The 24419-nt window shown below is 39.6% G+C and overlaps 2 protein-coding genes across 2 annotated transcripts; both read left to right on the top strand.

Annotated features, from left to right (window-relative positions):
* The first annotated feature begins 1216 nt into the window (after nucleotides 1-1216).
* LOC110956803 (inflammation and lipid regulator with UBA-like and NBR1-like domains) lies at nucleotides 1217-11143 on the top strand. The gene is made up of 5 exons (XM_022202521.2): nucleotides 1217-1500; nucleotides 3700-3854; nucleotides 3976-4173; nucleotides 7365-7690; nucleotides 8652-11143. Exons 1-5 carry the CDS (start codon nucleotides 1343-1345, stop codon nucleotides 8685-8687), a joined length of 873 nt encoding a protein of 290 aa, XP_022058213.1. The 5' UTR covers nucleotides 1217-1342; the 3' UTR covers nucleotides 8688-11143.
* Nucleotides 11144-19262: 8119 nt separating this feature from the next.
* LOC110956806 (SAM pointed domain-containing Ets transcription factor) lies at nucleotides 19263-24276 on the top strand. The gene is made up of 5 exons (XM_022202525.2): nucleotides 19263-19680; nucleotides 21102-21299; nucleotides 21442-21486; nucleotides 21610-21747; nucleotides 24077-24276. Exons 1-5 carry the CDS (start codon nucleotides 19263-19265, stop codon nucleotides 24274-24276), a joined length of 999 nt encoding a protein of 332 aa, XP_022058217.1.
* The last annotated feature ends 143 nt before the right edge of the window (nucleotides 24277-24419 follow it).

Below are 24419 nucleotides of genomic sequence, written 5' to 3'. Positions count from 1 at the left end.
TGGAAGTGAAGTAGAGGTTTTTTTTAAAATCCCACTTACTAGTACTGCAACTACAGATTGTGTGTTACTAACTTTAGCTAACCGGCTGGCCTGAGTAGGCTAGAAATAAATGCCCAACAGCTAATTTTTAACCCATAGAGCCCCCAAATCAGGCTACTTTGGCCATGTTTTTAAATTACTTATTCTTCCTTTAACTAGGAAGTCCCCTAAGATTAAAAAAAAACCCTAGGCCTAGCCAGGAAGGCACACCATTATACAGTTACAAAGGATTATCAATATGTGATTTAACAACTACTAGCAAATACAGTTGCAATAAATTATTATTTTATTGTTGATTAGTCACGGCTGCACAGTTGCGTAGTGGTTAGCACTTTCGCCTTGCAGCAAGAAGATCCCCGGTTCAAAAATCCCGGGGTGGGCCTGGGATCTTTCTGCATGGAGTTTGCATGTTCTTCCTGTGCATGCACAGGTTTTCTCCGGGCACTCCAGCTTCCTCCCACAGTCCAAAAATATGCTGAGGTTAACTGATTACTCTAAATTGCCCGTAGGTGTGAGTGTGAGTGTGATTGTTTGTCTGTATATGTAGCCCTGAGACAGACTGGCGACCTGTCCAGCCTATCCCTGCCTTCGCCCAAGTCAGCTGGGATAGGCTCCAGCACCCCTCGTGACCCTAGTGAGGATAAAGCGGTGTATAGAGAATGGATGGATGGATGATTAGTCACGGTGATGAGTTGGCTGATGTGTAAAAAGTCAGAAAATGGTGAAAAATGTGAATTTATGTTTCCCCAAACTTATATTCTGTCAAAAAACAAACAAACAAATATATTAATTTTACCATCATGGAAAAGTAAAGAAACTAGAAAATATAAAAAATTAAGCAACTGCAATAAGATAGTTTTTATGTATTTCTTTAATAGAAATCAATCATCAAAATAGTTGGTGATTGATTATGGTTGACCACTAATCGATTATCTGACTAATCAATTAAAGAAGCTAGATTTAATTTGCTTGTATAAATGCTACAACCACTTGTAATCATATTCACATTTAATTATGATTTTTTTATAAATTAGGTACTAAGTAAAACAATATTTGATATTTGAATTTGTAATTGGGATAGTTAATTATATATAATTACTAGTTTGTTCAGTAAGTTCAGCCGGTGTGAGGATATTTTAAAAGGAGCTCCTCTCTGTTCTCCTCCAGGCCTGTGGCTCAGACAGGCACCACACTCAGTCATGTGACATGCGCACTCGGCCCTGTTGTTGAGTTTGTTATGACAAGTCGAGGCCTCGGACTAAATTAGGAGCGAAGCCCCCGTGTCTGTCCGGGCGAATCCGCAATGGAGGGCATGGACCTGGATCTGGACCAGGAGCTCATGCAGAAATTCAGCTGCATGGGCACAACGGACAAAGATATCCTAATATCGGAATTTCAGAGGCTTCTCGGGTTTCAGCTAAACCCCGCTGGATGCGCCTTCTTTCTGGACATGACCAACTGGTGAGCTCGGGGACTCGTCCGGCCTGCTGAGCGGTTAATGTTAGATAACTGAAACAGTACAGTAGCTCGCTTTCTGTACAGCAGGGCACATAATTCATCAGGAAAGCAGTGAAGGAAGTCATAGTAAGCGTTAGCCTCTATTGTTGTACGGAAAGCGAGCGTTTACGTTGGTCTTATGAGCGTGAGTACAATGACAGCTAACGACGTTGAAGTAACGTAACTAGCTGAGTCAGTGTGACTCCGACTTTTGACTGTCAGGGATACAGTGGAGGGTAGCAGCATTTGCATAACTGATAAAAAATATTCAAGGGACAAATAAATAGTACACACAAGTTGGCACCGAAGCGGGCGTGGTATTTCCACGAAAATACTGCTCTTTTTATGTGAATGTTTACATCGTTGTTATCCTGTTGTTAGTCGCTACTTATGTGAGGTAGCTAGCTAACCTCACCTGGACTTAACTGAAAGTTTGCGGGTAGCTGGTTATTCAGTTGAGTTAAGTTAGATACTTTCGCTATCGACTTATCAAATGACCAAACGTTTCTCAGTTGTTAGCTTCAACTACAGCAAAGATTGCTACAGTAATTACGTAACCTGTCATCATGCAGAGTCTAATGTAGCTCAAAGCTCATTCAGTGGTTGTGCAATCCGTGTCAATCTTTACTGTGCCTGGGCAAAGTCTAACATGCACTTCTCATGTATTGAGCACAGTTGGCAAATAAAGCTGTAATACTATTTTATTTTTTATATATTGGGGTTAAATGTGGCTGCCTGGGCTTGAGACAGTACGCAGAGCAGTGCCCTTGAGTGAAAACGAAACTGGAAATGTTGGGTAGGGAAAGGCCATATTGAAGTCATCCTTAAAATAAGATTTTCTGCGCATATGCAGCATTAAGACACTGCAGGTCTGTGGAAGATAACAGGAGCAGGATCCACTGGGAGTGCAGCCTGTAGTAGAGTCACGTGATGAAGCTGCTCTGCAACGAGCTTTCTAAAAATAAAAACTGCTGGTTTATGGATGACCCGCATGGCACGGGAAGATCCCAGTCTGAATATGTCCTGTGAAAGCTTTAGTGTGTTCCTCTGGTCCCCAACGCTAAGAGCTATATGTGTTGTCATCGTTTTAACAAAGACAAAAACAGTAATTACTTTTGTTTGCATTGAGTAACTGCACCTTTCGTGATGCTTTAACAGCATGCAAACTGCCTAACACTACTGTTTATTCCTTATCTCATTGTGAATAGATTTGGGGTGTTGGTTAGACACAAGAATTCTAAAGATGTCACTTTAGATTCAAGGAAATTCTACTTAACAAAAATAGAAATGAATCATCTAATACTTAATGTAATTCCATGCATTCTTGGTAACACGAAGGAAGAAGTATTTGTTGTTCCAACAGATGGCATCTCCACAACACAGTACAACACTATACAGAAATGATAATGAGCAGATTGAGAGTGGGGTCACATCTGCGACGCATAGAGTTTTTGAGGTTATTAATCCTGGCTTGAAGAGTTGGAATAGAGTATAATAGAATAGCTTAATTGCCATTGCACATATTTTGACAGTGAAATTTGCTGTGCAGTGCCAAAAAACAATAACTTTAAAGTTCCAGACACATACATCTCTTAAATAATACAAATATTAAACAACAGCTGTATAGTAAGTAAAATTTTAAGTCTAAATAGTTCATGTAATGTCATGTAAGGTATTGCACATTGTGAGAAGTTTGCACATAAAAACTTTGACCAACTATAAGGGACAAGATTGTGTTGTCAGACGTGTCTATCCACAGCTGTCTGAAACTATTTCTGTGGAGGTTCAGGTACCAGGATATGACCCAGAAATGGCAGCGTCCAGCAAGCCAGCAGCCTCTTCCTGTCTTTCTGTGGCATTTAACTAAAGCTGCAGTTTAAGGTGGCCTTTTATAGTCTTTGGTCAAGGGAGTGTTTGTCTACTGGTCACACCATCTGATCGATGCCTTTCAAATATCACCTGACAAGGGTGTGGATCAATTCAGTAGTCAATAACTTGTCAAAAGTTGAATAGCTCAAAAAACCTATTGTGCACAGTTGGCTTTTTACAGATATCAATTAAAACGATAAATAAAAAATGTCTTTAATTGCAGGAGGTGTGTCCTTTACATACTTGAATTTAGAGTTGCACTCATCACCTGAGTGTTTGTTCTTTGTGTCCTAGGAATTTACAGGCAGCCATCGGAGCTTACTATGACTTTGAGAGTCCCAACATCAGTGCACCGTGCATGTCTTTTGTGAAGGATGTGACAATTGGTGAGGGCGAATCAGTTCCACCTGACACACCTTTCACAAAGACCTGGAGGATACAGAACACAGGTAAGCCAGCTGAAATAATAATAATTTGATAGAATACAGAGCTGATACCACACCTTGTAATGAAAAATAATTACAGTTATGTGTCACATGAGGTCAACATAGTTGTTTGCGTGTCTTCCAGGTGCAGAGTCATGGCCGCCCGGGGTTTGTCTGAAGTATGTAGGAGGAGATCAGTTTGGTCATGTAAACATGGTGATGGTGCGCTCTCTAGACCCCCAGGAAATGACTGACGTTAGTGTGCAGATGCAGAGCCCTGTGTCTCCCGGCATGTACCAGGGCCAGTGGAGAATGTGCACAGCCACAGGACTTTACTATGGAGGTGAGGACAGCAACTTCACACCAAAAGAAAATGGGAATTGTTGCTTTTTAATAGATAAGCTAAAGAGAAGACTAAAAGGATTAGTCTGTGAATGAAATAGTAGATGCCACAAGAGTAATACCTGATTAATTGTTCGATCTATTTTTCAAGCAAAAATGACAAACATTTGTTTGCTTCTGAAATGTGAGGATTTCCTTTTTTGTGCTGAGTTCAGAGTTTAAGATCATTTGGAATTGAAAATCTTAGGATTTTGGAGCAAACAAAGCTATTTGAAAATGTCATCTTGGGCTTTGTAAATGTATAGACTTAAAAATTATCCAAATATCAAATGAGTGGTATTTTAATATGCTAATAGGGTTAGGGCTGGAGTAAGGGGCTTTACAATCTGTACAGCATGCAACACTCTTTCTTTAGACCTTTTATTTGGCTCTTCCCTAAATCTGGTGCTTCATGCCCAAGTCATACTGGTTTGCTTACTTCAGATATTGAAGTCCATATCTAGCTGTTTAATTAATCATTAAAAGCTTGTGTCTGTAGATCAAAGTTACATATTGAAAAGTTTTCAATAAAAATAATCCCTACAGATTGGCTCATATGTAACACTACACTGTTGGCTCTATGCTAACTGCAGTTCAAGTACACTGGCTCACATACCATGCTGCTCAAATAGTGTAAAACTATTCTCCAGTACACAGTGTGAAGTTGTAATATTGGAGTAATTCAGTCTTAGATGTTGAAAACAGATTCTAAAGAGGAAAATTGGTGCCAAAAGTCCCATCCCACAAGTTACCAGGACCGATTTGTTGGGTTTGATATGCATGAAACTCTGGTTGTTTTAGTCTATGCTTTAAAGACTGTCATTGGTACACTGTAGCTAAAGGCAGAAATGCTCAGCCTCCTTATGTTTTTTCCTGCTATGTCTGATGACAAGGTAAAATACTTAATTTTTACCAGAGGGCGTCTTTAGGAGTAGCCAGGTAAAGCCGGTCGATCCGTGTTTAAAGTTACTCCACACATTGAGCTGGCAGACTTATTGTAGCATCTTAACATATGAACTGATAAATAGTGTTTCACGGTATATTGATACTAGAAAAGGATCACAATACCCTGAGAAGAATGATACTTATTATTGGTGTCATTTCTTAAAGAATGATAGCGATTTAATAGAAGCTGTATTTCCTGTGAGCTGCATTGGTTTACGACGGCAGGCCAGTGTGTATCAGGGTTCTGATTTCACTCTGCAAGCAGAGGACACCAACCACTTTTTTCTTCTTTTGTACGCACACTACAGCACTACTGCAAGTTGCCAACTGTTCAAAGATTGTCGAAAAGTACATGTATAAAGTAAAATATGGCATTATTTCAATTACAGCTGACAGTCGGGGTGAACTGCCGATGTACAAGGTTATTTTACATATGCAGACCGATGGAGCTTCCGCATCCAATTTGGCAAGGCAGCCAACTTGTTTAAAGGATTCAAAGGGTGAAAGGGTAGCGTACATGGTAGATAACATAATTACTTCATTCCGATTCTGTAAAATATAAGTGCGATTTATTTAGTGACAAGCAAACTTTTCTCCCAATTGAATTTTGGTGAGGAAATTACAACAATTTTGTTTGGCTTTTTCTTTTTAGTTAACTGACCACATGTCTATGCAAATCCATTGTTCACACTGGAAGCAGTAACTCACCTGGGTGCAAGCTGCTAAAAATCAGATGTTCACGAGATCAGAAGATCTTAATATGCAGATCAACAACACCAGTTAAATATAATAATCTGCGCTCCTGCAGAAAGAGTGACTGATTAAAATGTGCACTACAGCATTACTCCCACTTACTCGTGCAGAATTTATCCTTTTATGAGCAGCAGCGTGACATGTGAAAGTGGAGACATGAATGTATGAAGAGCTGATCTTAATGAAGAGTTCCTCCAGTTACGGTTGGATATTAAAATGTATGATCACATTATGGTACAGTGATTCACTCCTGTTGTTTTATGGCATCTGTTCACATCCTCCACTGCCTCACTTTCTAATGAATAACATTTCAATGTTCCATCGTCAATTAAACCATTACTTTTCGTAATGTTTTTGTTGTGGTTTTTAGTATTGGTTTTAATGATCCTCTCTGCATTAAATGTACTCCACTTTTCTAGAAAGTTATTTTTGTATGGACCTAAGCTGCTGACACACAACTATGCAGCCGGTGGTTAGGAGGAAGGCAACAGCCATTAATGAAGATAAAGTGCCAGATAATTTTGTATGCATTTCCTGCAGAAAAACTACAGCGGAGGTTCATTTTATTAGCGTGTGCAAATTAAATTAAGGGTCATTAATTTCATTGATTTATGTCCCAACAAGAAGTCTCTCAAGAATTGCCCACTTACAAATTAAACCACAAAGGGATACTCAATTAATAATCAGACTTGGCCTTAAGATATCATTTAGGTGTTCATAGTAATAATCTCCCAACACCATGATTTTCATACTAACTGTAAGAGCAAGAGAAGAGCTGCAGAACAATGATTGTTATATAGATTTAGATATTCAATTTAGCACTAGATGTAGCTCTTTTTAGATACAAGCTCAATTACATATTATAAAACCTGTCATCATGTTTGAGGCTTTGTATGTTAAACCCAGGCGTCAACTAACCGTGACGTCACCCGTTGGTTTCAACGGCGAGAAAATGAAGCCCGGATTTTGCTACTTCCTGGTCGCCGTTTTGGATTTTTTGGAGCCAGTGACGTAAAAAGCGTCATCAAACAGACTGGACCGGAGAGCAACTAGGGGCAGGATTGGCTGAGAACTCTCTTATCCCGCTCACGTTTTACAGCAGAGGCTTCTGTTGCTGTCTATCAAGTATAGCCACGCCCCCTGGCTCCGCCAACTTTAACGATTTATTTAAAATTCAGTATTGATTTATTTTAAGATCGGCCATCTGATCTCTCATTTTGACCATGAAAACTAACAGGAAAAAAATCCTGAGCTGTAGAAAATCAGTCTATCAAATTTTATTTTTTCCAAAAATGAATTGGGGTCTATGGAGCAAAAGCTTTTTGGAGCCAACCCTAGCGGATGGCGAGATATTGCAAGTTTTTGACACTTCCGGGTTGGCTTCAATTCTGGAGCCAGATGCTACGTCCATTATATATACAGTCTATGGTTAAAACACACTGTTTGTCTCGACAGATGTCATCTGGGTGATCCTGAGTGTGGAGGTCGGAGGCCTCCTCGGCGTCACACAGCAGCTTTCCTCTTTCCAAGCCGAGTTCAACACCCAGCCTCACCGCAACCTGGAAGGAGACTACAACCCCTTCGCCTCGCCAGAGAAGAGCAAGTGCCCCAACAGCAACAACAACAGCCTCCACGATGACAGCGGCCATAGAGTCGCAGAGGAACATTGGCAGGGAAACCCAAACCAGCTGCAGCAAGACCAGAATGGACTTTCACACAACTCTGTGGATATAGTAGCAAACAGTCTACAAAGCAATCTATCAGTAGTCTCTTGTAACCAGGTAAGATATCCTGAAGAGGAAGGAGATTCTCTACACCACTGATTCAGGTTGGAAGCATAAAAAACTGATTCTTATCTAAACAAAACTGAATTAACGGTTGTGTGAAGCTGTAGTTAGAGCGGTGAGTTAGATGCAAAGGGCAACAAGCTAATAGGCTCACAGTGACAGTGCTAAACTACAGACATTAATGCCAGGTCCATACACCATTTCATTGTAATCCATCACATAATAGAGATATTTCTGTGGTTGCTGGGCGACAGACTGGCATTGCTAGACAGAAACCTACACTGCTATCATGCCTAAAATACAAAGCTTCAATTTAACAAGCAAGTTAGCATTCTCAGCCAGTTTCAATACTTAGGCATGTGAAGGCTTTTATTTTGAAACAGATGCAGCAATCAACAATACTAACCCACTGCTCAATAAAAGACGGTCTAAATCTATGCATATATTCTCCTACAGATTGTGGCTGTCTGGTGTTTAAGTAAGAATAACAGGAGAAAAGTTAATGATTATACAGCTACAAAATGCTACAACTATCAAATACTTTTGTTATTTTCTTGATTAATTGATTGATTATTTGGTACATTACACAAAGTGGCATTCTCAAGTGTCTTGTTTGGTCCAATCGACAGTCTGAAAGCTAAAAATAAAATTGGTTTGCTCTTATGTAAGACAAAGAGAAGCACCAGATCCTCACATTGGAGAATCTGGACCACAAAATTATTCAACCTGCCATTTTTGCTTGAAAATTTACATGAGAAAGTATCAGAGTAGGTGCCGATTAACTTCCCGCCAATCAGAGAGCTAATTAATCACCTAATCTCCAACATTAAGACTGTAGGATGTCAACAGTGAAACGGTACACGATTCTTTTCTCTCTCTTGTGTGTGTTTTCCATCAATGTCCTTCACACATTGCAGCCCGGCTATCCGTTTTTAATCCTCTCTCCTCCTTACAGGGTATACAGGAGCCCTATCCTTTTGGCCACTCTTAAATCATGGGACTTGTCACAGTGAAGCAGCACTAAAATCGTACCTCTGGAGTCTGTCACACCAACAGGAGAAAGAAGATTCTTTATCAGTAGCTGGTGGAGAGTGTGAAGATTCAAAAACACTTTATGCAAAGTCCAGTTCCACTTTGACAAACCAGAGGCCAACGCTCCTGACGTGCAGCTCAACCAACATCCCGCACCCACTGTATGCACGTGTGAATGCTAAGTTAAAAATGAGTGCTATGAGTCTTTTGAGTGATAATTTTGTTTTTCTTTTCTTTTTTCTTTCAGACTTTTTTTTTAGATGTCAGAGTGCACATGAAACAATGATGACCGGAGAGTGTGTTTGTGAACTTTTTGTGTAGATGTATGTGCATTGTGCAACCTGAAAAAGAGACTTTGGAGGAAAAGCCATTTATTTTGCCAACTGATTCTCCAGTTTCTGCTCCAACTTTTGCTATATTGATCGGGTTTGGGGACCTTCGGGTCTCTTTACGACTAAATGTGATAATGTGGGCGTTCCTGAAACATTAGCTTTTTAATATTAACTTTTAATGTACCATTTTTTTTAAAAGAAGCCACAATTTACAGAGTCTCAGTTAAGCTAATCACCTTTACCAGTGTTTTTCCACATAGCTCAAGCAATATGGACAATTTTTTCTATGCTGTCATGGTACCTGCAATTTTAGAAGCAATGCAATGTTGCTCCACTGGAGGGAGTCAGCCATTACAGTTAGGTTTAGTGTGGGTCATCTTTTTTCTTAAACATTTTTAAAGCTAGAATTTAGAGCCAACAAATTAATTTTGTCTTCTGGATGCTTTTAGAGCTACTAACTATATGGAGATTAGAAAAAGTTGTATGACACTGAATCGTTGCTGACGCCTACAAAATCTACATGTATGAAACAGTAGAAGAATATTATCAGAGTATTCATTATTAGTAAATCCTCCCTGTTCATGGTCTACATCCAAGATTTAGCTCAGTTTTCCATGCTGACATAAACGATACTCAAGACAACAAGATTTGTTTAAAAAACAAAACAAGCAGAAAAGACTTTAAATTTAAAGCTATCTTGGACTTGTTTGTAACATATTAAGTTGAATGTATTTGATGAATGTAGAGGAGGATAATGTTTTTGGAAAGTATATTAATTTACCCAAAGATTCTATTTGCATCGAACTGGCAGTTATTTCAATGTAATTATTGTTCTGCATTTTCTTATCTCGTCAAAATTTGCATTTAAAAGTTTGCAAGTGGTCTCATTGATAATTCACATTTAAATTATTTTATCTCTGATAAAATTATAGAATGGTATCTTTTGGAATTATTACTGTATATTCACTTAATAACTGGCTAATCTATGCACTGAGTAATGTGACTTCCATGACAAGGTCTGTGCATACAGGGTGACCCAGAAGTTTGGAAACAAATGAAAAGTCTATAATCCAAATAATATGTTATTTCAATAAATCAGTACCACAGATTTATTCAGAAGAGTAACAGATTAGTGTAAAACAAACATATTTTGACATGTTCATGTTTGTTTCTTATACAAAGACGTGAACGTTTCCACCAACTGGTTACACTGGTTACACTGGTATCTTCTGGAATGTATCTTCATTCATGCTTATGAAGGTTCCTCAAACTGGACAGTAAATGTTGCCTCATAGTACTTTTTGATGTTGAAAAAAAATTAAAACTGTCAGATACTTTACCATCAAGAGTTTTGAAATCTGACACTGATGGCCTGCATTTTGAAGTTATGCTCCAGCACACCTGGATCTTATGGTTCTATTAATTTTCTTCCGAGTTATTGCACTCGGCAGATACTATGCTTTTAAGTTATTTTATTATGCTATAACAAAAATGGGTAAAATAAGAGTGAATTCATGCACCCCCAACTGAAACAGACACTGCAGTTAAACTTTGTTTCCCAACTTTTGGGTCACCCTGTATTTTTCCTCTCCAAAGCACAGTTAAGGCCTGAAGGGGTTGTCAGCTCTGTGATTTTATCTGTCATCCACAGCCAGTGTGTTCGACCACCTTGTCAGGTAAACACTCTTTCTATTAAGGCACTAACTGTAAGCCCCAGGGGTCCCGAGCCTCGACAGCAAGACAATACCAGCCAATACCGCAATTAGTCCCGAGGACCCCTGGGCTCTTGCGGTTTCTTACAACAAAGCGATTTTTTTCTGTCAGTCACAAGAATGACAAATGTTTCTCCGTGCCGTCAGCGGCAGTTACTGTCACTGTCAGCTCTTCAAGTGCAACATGTGCTTTGTTCTTCATGTAATATCTCTGAAGTTTCCACTGGCCAGATTGCAGAATGAATCAGTTGGCATTAGACTCATACAACAGCACATTGACATGAGTGAGGAAGTGCAAACAGATGAAAGCTTTTCCCCCCTCTGTATGCCTGATGAATGTTTGTATGATTAAATTATCACTGAAAACTAAAGTCTTGGACTTTGTGTCATGATACTGTAAACTAGCTTCCACTTACAGACTCCAGCATTGGAAATGAAACTATAGTTCAGGTTATTTTTACTCCAGCTTTAGTATTTTTCTGCTCTTCACATGGAAAGTTAAGTTTATTCTTCTTTCTTAGTATGGTTACTAAGAGAAACAGCATCTGATATAGACCAGTACGACTACAGTGGTGTCAGTACTCAACATATGAGTGTTTTAGTTTGGGACAAGAAAGAAATGAAGCAACTCAAGCTATAACAGCAAGACTTTGGCCTTTAGATGCACAGCAGCTCATCTGATGACGTTTTTTTCCTTTCCTACATCCACAAAGTGTCAGATTGCGCGATAGCCTGGAGCTTTCCTGGTCAAAAGTTGCACGCAGCTCTTTTCAGATGTTCCACTGCCTATTAGGGTCTAATATGTCTGTCAACGGCTCCGTCCAGCAGCAGTCTGCACAACTGAACGGCCTGAGGCTGTAACACCCAATTTCATGCCTTTTTCTCATGCTCAATATAAAATGTGTAACACCATAAACATAAGTGCACAGTAAATGGTGCCAAATGTTTCACTGCAAATGTCCAACATTCAAAAACGCAGCTTATAGCCTATTTTTTTGTTTTCTCAATCCGGGCTTAAAACAAAAGTTGTTCGCTTCAGTTACTTCCATTACTGAAGCAGTAATTCTGCAATTTCACAGAAGTCCTTTAAAGATAATTGGGCAGCTATACAGGCAGCAGCTCCAGAATATTTCAACACAACTGCACAAACATTATTGTTTGGTTTAAGCAAACATTTGCACACTCACTCACTCCAACTCCTTCTCTCTCTCTCTCTCTCTGCACCAGTTTTCTCTTAATAACATATCATACCATCTCTAATATCTATATTCTACATTCCATCTTTCCAATCTGAAGCCTGTCAGATGATAATTATCAATCTCTTCTCAGTGTACAAAATGGCTGGTGAATGTTTGATAGCAGATGATTATTAAGACCATCTCTTACTGTTAAAAGTCCCTCTGTCTTCCTCATGCCTGACCAAAAAACAACAACCAGAAACTACAAGCAAACAGTGGAATAACTTCACAGTGTCAGTCGAGTGTGGCGGTTGCATTGAAAAAGGGAAATGTACTTAACTTTAATTTTTCACTTTTCTGGGTTTAAATCCTGTCTGGGGCTGCTGATTAAGAGCACAATAGGCATGAATTATTTCTCACACAGAATAATGAACTTTGACATATTTACCAAAGTGGATCAGATTAGATAAAAGTAGATTTTACTTATTTTTTGGCTTCCGTAGGTAGCTGCTTGATGTTTGATGCAGTCACAGGTGCCATGACAGTTTCTCAGCAGGTTTGTTTACTCAAGGACCTCTCCATGTGAATACTGCCCCAAGTCATTATTCAGCAGAGCAGCCTGCCTCATGGGAACACACCCTTTCTTCCAGGCTCTCAGAATTGACATGTCACGAAGTCACTGTGACCCACATCAGTCAAACTGTTAGCTACTTAGGCCACGCGTCAAACAGGTTGTCCCAACAGTCGCAGTGGACAGAAGTGACCCGGGGTAAGTAGATAAAAACTACTCACGGGACGCCCTCATCTGACTGCAAGCAGAGGAGTTTCCAGAGGAGTTAAAGTTTAGTCTTCACAGTGAAGAAGCAGCCAGAGCTGAGAAGAAGCATCAGCAGTGGAAACTCGGCAGCTCCACTAAAATACACAAAACTGACCAGGTAAGACTGCAGATTAACTTGTAGTTCACAACTTTTATTGCTACCACTGCAACTCATGTCTATTACCAGTAGTGGAAGAAGTATGCAGATCCTTTACCTAAGAGCAGCAACACTATGGAGGGCTTTTCTTCAGTCCCCATTTGTGCAAATGGTTCTTTGTGCTCAGGGCATCAGCAAGTAGAAATCTTTACCCACACAGCTCAAATGAAAGCAACGATATGTTTTGAATGTAGTCACCAATGATCTGGTGCTTGTCAGCAACCATTACGTTAATTCCAATCTATCACTACAAACACTTTGCATTTCATGCTGTGTTTAACCCTTTTAAAGGACACTCATTGAAATTTAAAATTTTCATGTTGAAATTCAAGGTCAGTGAAGTTACCATATATGGTTCCTCGCCCATAAGTAGAAAAAAAACATTCCAAGAAATGTATATTTCATCACTTAATACAACTACTCAACCATAAAATGTGTGAGTTTCATCAGCTAACCATGGTTAGTTTTGACGTTTCAACTGAAAATATGAAAGAGGACCGAGCCACAAGTCTGTCTCTTTCAACTTCGGAGAAAAGAGAAAGTCAGACGCCTCTGCTGATTGGTCAAATGCCACGATGTCATGTTCTGTAATGTAGCGTGAGCTTCAAAGATTGGCTGGGTGAAAATCACATGCTTCTCGACCTCACTGAGAGTTTGATATTTAATATGTGTGGAAATGACCAAAAATGATCACTTGCCCCATAAAGGGTTAATTTTTTCAAAACAAAGAGAATCTTTTTTTGGGGTTTTTATGAAGTCCCATCTCGTAATAGTCATGGAAAACCCCAGGTTCCCAGTCCAATGCCTCTTTTGTCAAGCACTAGTCAGGTGCTCACATGAACACGAAAACAGATCTTGTTTGCTGTAATCATCCCTTCCAAATGTGCTTTCTATGTGGACAAAATCCACAGCTCTGTTTCATGCAAAAATACATTCAAAATTTTCCCCAAAACTACTTCAGCCGTCTTTCATCGAAGTTCTGATTTTTAAGGTTAAAACTCCCCTTTTTGTGATACTGTCCCTCCATCGCAGCTCAACACTGACACCCCTGACCTACACTCAAACCCAGGACCCTCTAGCTGTGAGGCGACAGTGCGAACCACTAACCACTGTGCCCCCCAACTCAGAAATGTCTGAAGTAAAATATTTTGTAGCCTAAAATGACAATAAAGACAATGACAATAAAGAGCCTCGTGTGTGCTTAATTGTAATTAAGCACACACGAGTGTTTACATTGCTACTTTACACCACTTTACAACTACAGTGGTAATGAGGCCATTGCTATCATTACCCCACCAGTGTGTACACTCCCTTTAGTTATGTTATTTAAAATGACTCACTGCAAGTTGCAAGCAGAAAATAAATTGCTTGAAGAGCTGCACAAGATTTGACTATAAAATTAATGTATAATTGTGATTCTTTTGTTTAAAATTTCCCTGTAACTTTCTGACAATTTAATTTCAGCATAGCAATTCACTCAACTTCTGTGAAAAAGTTGGTTGAGCTGATTACACAAATCAATATTTCTCATTAAGAAAAATGCTAAATTACAACATAGTAACTTTACTTGACGCCTTTCTCTGTCTCTGTTCTAATCTTTTATCGTGCAAACTTAGAAACAAACACATTCACATGCACACATGAACAGCTCATCAAGAGGTGTTATCAAACACCTTTCCTTTTGTCCCAAGAACAGTGGAATGCCAGAAGGAAAGAGTGACCAACGCTTTTCATATCGACTGAATACCTCTCATATCAGTTTGGCTGCAATCTAATGTGCTGTTAAACTCAGCAATAAATGCAACTCTGCAAACAATAGACCTGTTTTCCCGAGCGTAGTGGTTTCGTTTGAGCAGAGCAGAGCGTTTACACACAGAAAAGGATAATCTAGAAAAGAGAGTTTTTAATGCAGCTAAACATTTAAACTGCGAAAGCCTGGAGGCGAGGAAATAGACAATGTGTCCAGGCATCTAGACCACACAGTCACAAAAGTGTTTTGGGCTGGCATTTGTTCAATCTAGCAATGTGGAAAAAATGAGAACACTAATAAGCAGAAATTTCTGGCTGTTCTTGACTTTTCTGATTCTTTTTCACACAGTGTCTACAGACAAAGGTGGTAAACCTAAACAGCATCACAAGGAAAAATAACCTTTTCAATCATTTTTTTTTTTGAAAGAATAAATACACCCTTGTATCTATAAGCTGGCGTTGCCTCTTTTAGCAGAAATAATATCTTGCAGTTGTTTTGCATAATTGTTCATAGCCTCTGACATCGGCTTACTGAAATTTCTGACCACACCTCCAGGCAAAATTCCTTCAGTTGCAAGATGTTTTCTTGCATATACAATCACTTTTAAATCCCCCAAAAATATTTCAGTAGGATTTAAATGTGGGTTTTGTGTGCAGTTCTTCTTTTTGAGGGAATTTTTGGTGGATTACCTATTGCGCTTTTAGGATCATCATCATCATGTTGAAAGGGCCACTTCTGGTTCACCTTCAACTTTCAGACAGATGGTGTCACATTATCTTTAGTCTTTGTCATGATGCAAATCTCATAGTCAAATTAATGACTGCAAGCTGTTAAGCCCCTGAGGCATCGAAGCAACTTCAAAATGGAATGGTTGTTTAAATAGTTTGGAGCCCTTTTGAAATCCCTTGTCAGACTCAACTTTTCTCTGAAGATCTTAGGGAGCTCTTTAGATCTTTATGCATTCTGACACCACACAGTCCAGCAGCAAAGAGAACAGCAGAACCCAGATGTCAGAGGTTTAAATAAAACATGTTCCACCTGACAGTTCCAAACATTGTCTCCTTATCTGGAACCCCCAACTATAATTTTTTGAATTTGTGTGATAAATGTAGATTATCCTTTATTATATATATTTTTTTATTTTTCCCCATTACCTTACATGATGAAATAACTACAGAATCAAAATTTTATGTGTCACTTGTTTGATTGCATCACCTTAATCTTTAGGCACAGTAGCAAATAAGATTAAATGTCTGCCTATCTAAATATGTTAACAATTTCCAGTATGTACACTGCTCAAAAAAAATTAAAGGAACACTTTGAAAACATATCATATTTCAATGCGGGGAAAAACAAACTGGATATTTACATTGATATGGACTGGATAATGTGTTAGGAATGAAAAGATGTCACATTCTTTGATAGAAATGAAAATTATCAACCCCCCAGGAGGGCTAAATTCAAGACACCCCAAAATCAAAGTGAAAAACTGATGTGGCAGGCTAGTCCATCTTTCTGAAATTCCTTGGCAGAAACTCAAAATGGTATTCAGTAGTTTGTATGGCCTCCATGTGCTTGTATGCATGACTGATGATGTCGGGACAAGCTCTGAATGAGACAATGGATGGTGTCCGGAGGTATTTCCACCTAGAACTGGACCAGGGCATCACTGAGCTCCTGGACAGTCTGAGGAGCAACCTGATGGTGTCGGATGGAACATAATGTTCCAAAGGTGTTCTATTGGATTCAGGTCAGGTGAGCATGGGGGCCAGCTAATGGTATCAGTTCCTTCATCCTCCAGGAACTGCATGAGTTCTCTTACCACATAAGACTGGGCATTGTCGTGCACCAGAAGGAATCCAGGACCACTGCACCAATGTAGGGTCTGACAATGGGTCCAAGTATTTCATCCTGTTACCTAACGACAGTCAGAATGCCATTGTCCAGCCTGTAGAGGTCTGTGCGTCCCTCCATGGATATGCCTCCCCACACCATCACTGACCCACCACCAAACTGGTCATGCTGAACAATGTTACAGGCAGCATAACGTTCTCCACGGCTTCTACAGACCCTTTCATGTCTGTCACATGTGCTCAGGGTGAACCTGCTCTCATCTGTGAAAAGCACAGGGTGCCAGTGGTGGACCAATTCCTGTGTTCTATGGCAAATGCCAGCCGAGCTCCACAGTGCCGATCAGCGAGCACAGGGCCCACTAGAGGACGCTGGACCCTCAGACCACTCTTGTTACATCTCTTTCTGATTGTTTGGTCAGAGACATTCACATCAGTGGTCTGCTGGAGGTCATTTTGTAGAGCTTTTGCGGTGCTCATCCTGTTCCTCCTTGCACAAAGGAGCAGATACCTGTCCTGCTGATCGGTTGAGGACCTTCTACAGTCCTGTCCAGCTCTCTTAGACTAACTGCCTGTCTCCTGGAATCTCCTCCATGTTGTCGGGACTGTGCTGGGAGACACAGCAAACCTTCTGGCAATGGCACGCACTGATGTGCCATCCTGGAGGAGCTGGACTGTCTGTTGAACCTCTGTAAGGTCCAGGTATCGCCTCATGCTACCAGAAGTGACACTTACCCTAGCCAAATGCAAAACTAGTGAAAAACAGTCAGAAAACATTAGGAAGGAAAAAAATGTCAGTGGCCTTCACCTGTAAACTCATTCTTGTTTTGGGGGTTTTCTCATTGTTACCCCTCTAGTGCACCTGTTGTTAATTTCATGAACACCAAAGCAGCTGAAGCTGACTAAAAACCTCCTCAGTTACTTACTTGACCAGATCAGTATCCCACATGTTTGACTGACTTGATGCAGTACTTAGATTAAAAAGTGTTCCTTTAATTTTTTTGAGCAGTGTATTTTTATTTACATGATGGGACACTGAAAAAAGAAAATTGTGGGGCCAACTTAAACACACTGTTTCAATTGGAAACATGCAAAAAATGAAGTTAACAAGCAATATTAATGCCAGTGGTTTAAGATAGATGTACCTAAATCATATTATTCTTCTGAAATTAACATTTTGCATTGTTGCAATTTAATAATAATAAAAAAGAAATTAGACATTTCAAATTTTTCCATCTTTTGCCTTGCTCAAGCATAACATGTAAAACAGGGTTTTTGTCTCTAATGCTACTCGAAGAAAATGGGGGTAAAGTTGCAGCGGAAAAACTTGTAGAAACACGTGGAGGAAGTAGGAAACTTAAATTTTCTTTTGCTGAAATTAGAATACAGGTTTAAAGGGACAACAGGTAATTTCAAGCTGATGGCGTACACAAAAGTAAACTGCCTTTGCCAAAGCAGAAAGATAAATGAGATTCATTTTAAACAGTACTTTACTTCGACTAAGGTTTAATTACAATCTTTACACTGTATGTAGTGATTCTTTATTGGTGTTTGTTAATCTTGCCAGATTATACTCAATTAATTATTAAATTCTCACAAAAAATGTGAACTGGCTTTGGCCAATAAATAACAGCTGCTGATGGCGTTACTGTAAAGCCATACTTGTTTTTCATCTCACCATGTGCCAGCGTTACAAAATGTTTTGGACTGATGTTAAGTCACCTGATTCATCTACTTGACTCTCCTATTTGTGCAGCACTTTCGGGTTTACCAAAAGGTCAACAGAATCTGACCGAGAACAGAACATGTTACTTTAAATAATATGTTTTAGTGAACTCTGGATGTGGTTTGTTGTAATTATTTTGTCCGTGTTTTTTTTTCTAAATGTCTCATTTATCTTCTTCTGCTCAGAGCAGTGGAATAAAAGGAGGAAAAGCAGATAGAAAATCATTATGCATTAAATTAATGTATTTTTTGGTAATTTTAAATTATTGCAGGTTCTTAATTTGTCAAATGGGCTTAAATACTGGCCTCTATGTAGTACCACTCCCAGTCTGGTGAGCTGTTCTCTTACTCATATCGTGATGAATCTGTTCCAGCAACTTATCCTTTATCCACACAGAACATTATATGTGTCCCACCCTTATTGTTGTATTCTATCACGTTTTCTTTTGCAATTAATTTGCAATCTACAATGACAATCCCACATGATTGACATTTTTAAAAGCCAGTGGGTGTTACATTGTGATAGCAGCCAGACAGCTCTTTTAACAGTGCAACTAACAAACATTTTATGGTTAGTTGGGAAATCAAACAAGACTTTGATGTTCTGTTTTCCCACCTACATCTGAAAGGCGTGGCAGACTAGATTTCTAATGTTAAAAAATGGAAGGAAAGATACGATCATACAGATTCATGTGGGAATCTGAAGTTAATTCCGGATTAAAACACTTTTAAAGACAAACAATGGCTGAGTTTAAATGCAACAAACACTCCAGTTGGCAAAGCTGCAGCGACTGATTCCTTAGTAAGGCCCAATAAAGTCAATACCACGGAACAAATGTCACGTTTACTTTAGGATTGCTGCTGTTTAAATATTGGGCATTCGGGTAGAGTGTCAGTGCAGCATCAATGCCTCTCTGTCTCACAAAATGTCACGCAGGGTGTCAAAATGTTGGGACGCTGATGACACACAGCATTTAGTGAAAACATCGCTTTCTTCTTCTAGGCACCTGAGCATGGGGAGTCCAGGCTGTGAGCACACAAGCTGCACCACACGCTCGCCTTTCTACTTCAGTCACCCCCATCCCCACCCCAGATCAGCCTGGCTGGATGAGGCTGAGGACATCAAAACGCCTCACGGTTTGCTGGGCTTCTCTGAGCTCAGCTGGTCGGGGGTCCACATCCCACACAATGACAGATTAGCCACCGAGGAGAACTCCTGGGTGCTGAAAACGACAGAGGCCCCTGCTCCAGTCCCTCCTCCCTGCAGGTCTCCAGAGCAAAGACTTTTCACTCCAAACGAAGCCCAGCATCCTCCCTCAGAGATGGAGGTTCAGGTGGAGGAGCGCTGCCTGGAGCAGGTCCAGACTATGGTGGTGGGAGAGGTGCTGAAAGACGTCGACACCGCCTGCAAACTGCTCAACATTGAACCAGGTAGGACGGAATGTGACTCATGTTATATTGTCATGAAGTGACGTTTAAACAGAAAAACACCTGCTGTGAAAGGGTTGGCTGCAGTTCAAGTCTAATAAAACATATAAAAAAAGAAGCCATCACTTGTTTGTTTGCTCTCACAGTAACATCCAGTGTGACACCTTCTGCAAACTTCTCTGTTGACACAATATCATCTTCACTTCACATGAACTTTATCTAGAGCTTTAAAGTCGGAAACCATGTGTGCCTGATGTTCACTCCGCCAAGAAATGGCGTCTGTCTGTCTGTCTGTCTGTCTGTCAGCAACATTACTCAAAAACGGATGGATTTCGCTGAAATTTTCAGGGAAGGTCAGAAATGACACAAGGACCAACTGATTAGATTTTGGCAATGATGCGGCTTATAGTCTGGATCTACGGATTTGTTAAAGATTTTTGTATCATTACAGGACACACGGCGTCAGACACATTTACAGAAGTCCACTCTACATGCTCTATCATAGTTCAAGCAGAATTCAAAATTGTTCAACTTCCAAGACAGAGAATTTTAAAATAATGGTCAGAGAGCAAGTTAATGATTTTTTGTTCCTTATTTGGGTTGAACTCCGTGAAATGCTCGATCCTGCCTTTCTCACAGTGCAGCAAAGAGCATCTGTTAGTTAGATGCTAACTGCTTAGTAAATGGCTACACATTTTAAATAGTCATCATGGTGAAAATTGCCTGTTTCTAATAATTTACTCTTTCGCAATCTTTTTTGTTATTGTTGTTTTTGGGTATTATGGTTTGGTTATTAATATAAAAAACTGTAATTCACGAGAATCTTTTAATCTTTGTCAGCTTAATGATAGTTGAACAGTTTTCTTAGTTTGTCAAATAATTTATGTCTGAGTTTCTCACAGCAACGCATTTCTGTTCAGATCTAAAACATCAGTAGACTCAGTATTGCAGTCCCATAAATTTATAGAACTAATCTGACATAACAATAAAAAAAGAACGGTCAAAAGCAGAGCAATGGAGCTTGACATATTTTGATTCTTAGTTCCTAGTATGAGCGAAACTCCAAAAACTGTCATCTATCCAATGATGCAACCAACAGCGACTAATAGTTTAATCCTCCAGTCCTTACTTCTATCAAGCTTCACTGCCCCAGGTTTGTAATACAAGGTTTTAGTCCTACACCACAGAAAACTTTATGTAGCTGTTTTTTGCAAGCTAACCATTACTTTTCATGATGAGTAAATTGATCTTTATGCAAAAAAAATAAATCTGTGGACTATCGCATATGAACCCACAATAGGTCAATCTGAGATGTGAGATTTGAGAATAAACTGAGTTAGAGTGATAATGGCTGATAATGTGGTTGTATTCTTAAATGATCATCAAACCAAACATACCTTGTCTCTGTATGTTGTCCTGTTTAGACCCCTTGGGCTGGAACTGTGTGCACGTTCAGAAGTGGCTGCTGTGGACTGAACACCTGTACAGGCTGCCTCAGGTGAGCGTGATGTTCCAGGAGCTGAGTGGAAGAGATCTGTGCTCCATGACAGAAGCAGACTTCAGGCAACGCTCCTCACAGTTTGGAGACATCCTGTTCGCTCATCTGGACATCTGGAGATCAGGTAAGAACAACAGAAATAGTGGAGATAAAACATATACCAACATCCGCTCTAAGTAGGGATTGCAAATTAGTGTTAAATTGTTAATTTAAGATATTCTTGTTGGTGAAATGTGCCACATGATTGCTTTTCTTTGTGTGTTTAGCTGCAGCAATGAAGGAACGCTGCCCACCAGAAGACAGCAAATCTGGTAGGCACTCAGCTTTAACTGGATTTCTACCTATAGCTGTAGTGGTTCCACTTTTTAAATACAAAGCCAAGAAAAAAAACTCACTATAATCATAAACGTTGTCGCTGTAATTCACCTCTATAGCGGCTGATGAGGACTCCTGGTCAGATGTGATGTGTAATTTCCCCAACCAGCCCATCCACCTGTGGCAGTTCCTGCAGGAGCTGCTGCTCAAACCTCGTAACTACAGCCGCTGCATCCGCTGGCTCAACAAAGAGAAAGGTAGAAACACCCAGAGTCACAGAGAGCCGCAGGAGAGGAGGTTGGATGGTAGTTTGGCACACCAGTTATGTGGGTGCAAGAAGCTGCTGATATTTAAAAGACATTTTACACTAAAAACACAGTCAGTGGAAAACAGGCAAGACTGAACAGAGAAGAGCTTCCTTTAATGTGATTAGTGTCACCTGTGACTCGTTGCTATGACAAGATAATGTGTAATCTTGGCAACGTATGAAAGCAGTTTGACTTTTTACTAGGGCTTGGCACATTTGAAATAGCATCCACTGCTAGCAGTACATGAGAAACAGACGTAAAGATATTCACGCCAGGAGGCTCAATTTGAACTATAGCATCAAAAACCACTTCTCTGAGGAGATTTTAAATTACCCACCTTTATATTTGCTAAAAAGAGTACTTTTACATAGGAGGAAACACTTATTTGCTTTCTAGCCAACAGTTACATGAGAATATAGATGTCACTCATGTCTAAATACTGTATGAAGGTGAAGGCAGCTGCTGCTAGCTTAGCTTAGCATGGAGCCTGGAAATTGAGATGGTTAAACAGATAGTTAGGCTTTGTCCAGAGTTTTTTTTTTTAATCTATCAAACAACACCTCTATAGCTTACTCACCTTGTGCTTCAGAGGTACAAAGATTTTTAGTAGCATTTGGACAGAGCCATGCTAGCTTTTCCACTAAGCTCGCTGGATCAGTCCAGGTCACTTCAGATAGCAGTTGCACTCAGCTTCCACAACTTACCATAATGTTTTAATAAAGTACCAACATTCATACTGAAAGTTACTAAAGTGTTTTATTTATGTGTTTTCAAGAAATAGACTATGCAGATAACTTTTAAGTTCTAAATTCAAAAATAAATGGTACAGATACAATCAATATGATGCTGAACTTTCGTTTGTATTATTATGATGTCTATTTGTGCTGTATTGATGATATATTGGACAGACCACAGTGTAAGCACAGATTAGGCTAAAAGTAGTTGTTATTTAACAGTCTTATGCACTCAAAAGTAGACACTCCATCCAAACAGTATGGAAACCACACAGAAATAGCCTATCAACAAACATCTGAGAAAAAAATGTATCAAATTAAACACTACTGTAAATTAAACGCCATTTATTTTAGCACAGTTTTATGCATTACACAGTTTTATTTGTATTGAAGGGTGCAATTTTCCAGATTGATAAAGCTTCAGTTAATAACACATCATCTTAACGTCCTTGCCTCACATCAGTGACATTACATTGATATGTTCATGATCATGTTTAAATTACTTAACCAGCTACTGAGGTCAGTCCATTAGAAGCCCCGCCCACCTCATGGACTGAGACTGGACCACGAAATCAGTGCATTTTGTGTGATGTATTTCATACATTTGCAAGAAAATACAGTCAGAGTCGAATAAAATCTGAACATACCGTAATGTCTCATCATAGAAGTGAATAAGAAGCTGTTATTACCGTATCAGCCTCATGTCAGGACATGTTTGGGTCCGAGGAGCTGACTCACATGTCAGAGATGCCGTTTTGGACTGTTTGAAGACCCGCCTCTGGGTCACTACGCTGCCTTTGATTGGCCCTGATCCCGATAGTGTCTCAGCCAATCACTGACGAGCTCTACCCCTCATGTCTAAAACTAACCAATCAGGGCCATGGTGATATCCTTCTCAGTCTTGCCTCACAATTAATGAGAAATTTACCTGTCTCCTTTGATTTCATTTTCAAGAAGCAATTCGGAGAAAAAGGCCTCTGCTGGAGCCAATCAATCAGTTGTATCTGCTGGAAAGCTCTCATTGTTGTGAAAGTTTTTTACAGGTGAAAATGGCCAAAGGATATTTAGCTAAAAAGTAGCATTGTTGTATGTATGTTTTTGACCTAGCGGATTCTGTCATACTTCCAGAAGTGCTTAATGCACCATAGTCTTTGTGACAAAAGCAGATTTCAATGATTCCATCATAGAAAATTAAAAGTTATTAGAACAACCAGAAACTCAAGATTTCCATGATATATAGAATTTAGACTCTAACCCCAGTGAACACACGCAATGATTTTTAAGAAAAACTATTTCCTGAATTCTAGTGGATTTCTTTCTTCTTTTATTTTTTGTAGCTTCATATTCAAGAAAAGTAATGAGAGTGGTATCAATCTTCTCATGTAACCCTTGGCAGGAAAATGAGTAAGGATTTTGTTCAGATGCTTGTTTTTGCACAAATAGATTACAGTTTCATTGAAGGTACTCAAACTTAAATCACATATTTGAATATTTTCTACCTGCAAACGGATATATCAAGTACGTTTTCTTTCTTCTGTTTGAAGGAATTTTCAAAATAGAAGACTCAGCTCATGTTGCCAGGCTATGGGGCATCAGGAAGAACCGGCCAGCAATGAACTATGACAAACTGAGCCGCTCCATACGCCAGTACTACAAGAAGGGCATCATTCGAAAGCCCGAAGTGTCCCGCAGACTGGTCTACCAGTTCGTTAACCCTGTAGAATGGTCAGCCAGAGGAGAATGAACTGAGGGGGAATGAAAGATACGCTGATCGTATAGCAGAAGAAGGAAGCACTCTGAAGCACATTCTGGTGATTGTATTTGATGTTTCATTTCAACTGTAAAGACTGCCTACTACAACATGCACTCCTGCCTATTTCACTCTAC

Source organism: Acanthochromis polyacanthus, chromosome 6, assembly GCF_021347895.1.
Source record: "Acanthochromis polyacanthus isolate Apoly-LR-REF ecotype Palm Island chromosome 6, KAUST_Apoly_ChrSc, whole genome shotgun sequence".
NCBI classification, from domain to species: Eukaryota; Metazoa; Chordata; class Actinopteri; family Pomacentridae; genus Acanthochromis; species Acanthochromis polyacanthus.
The sequence above is the reverse complement of the archived record's forward strand: the minus strand, read 5'-3'. Positions and strand labels throughout refer to the sequence as shown.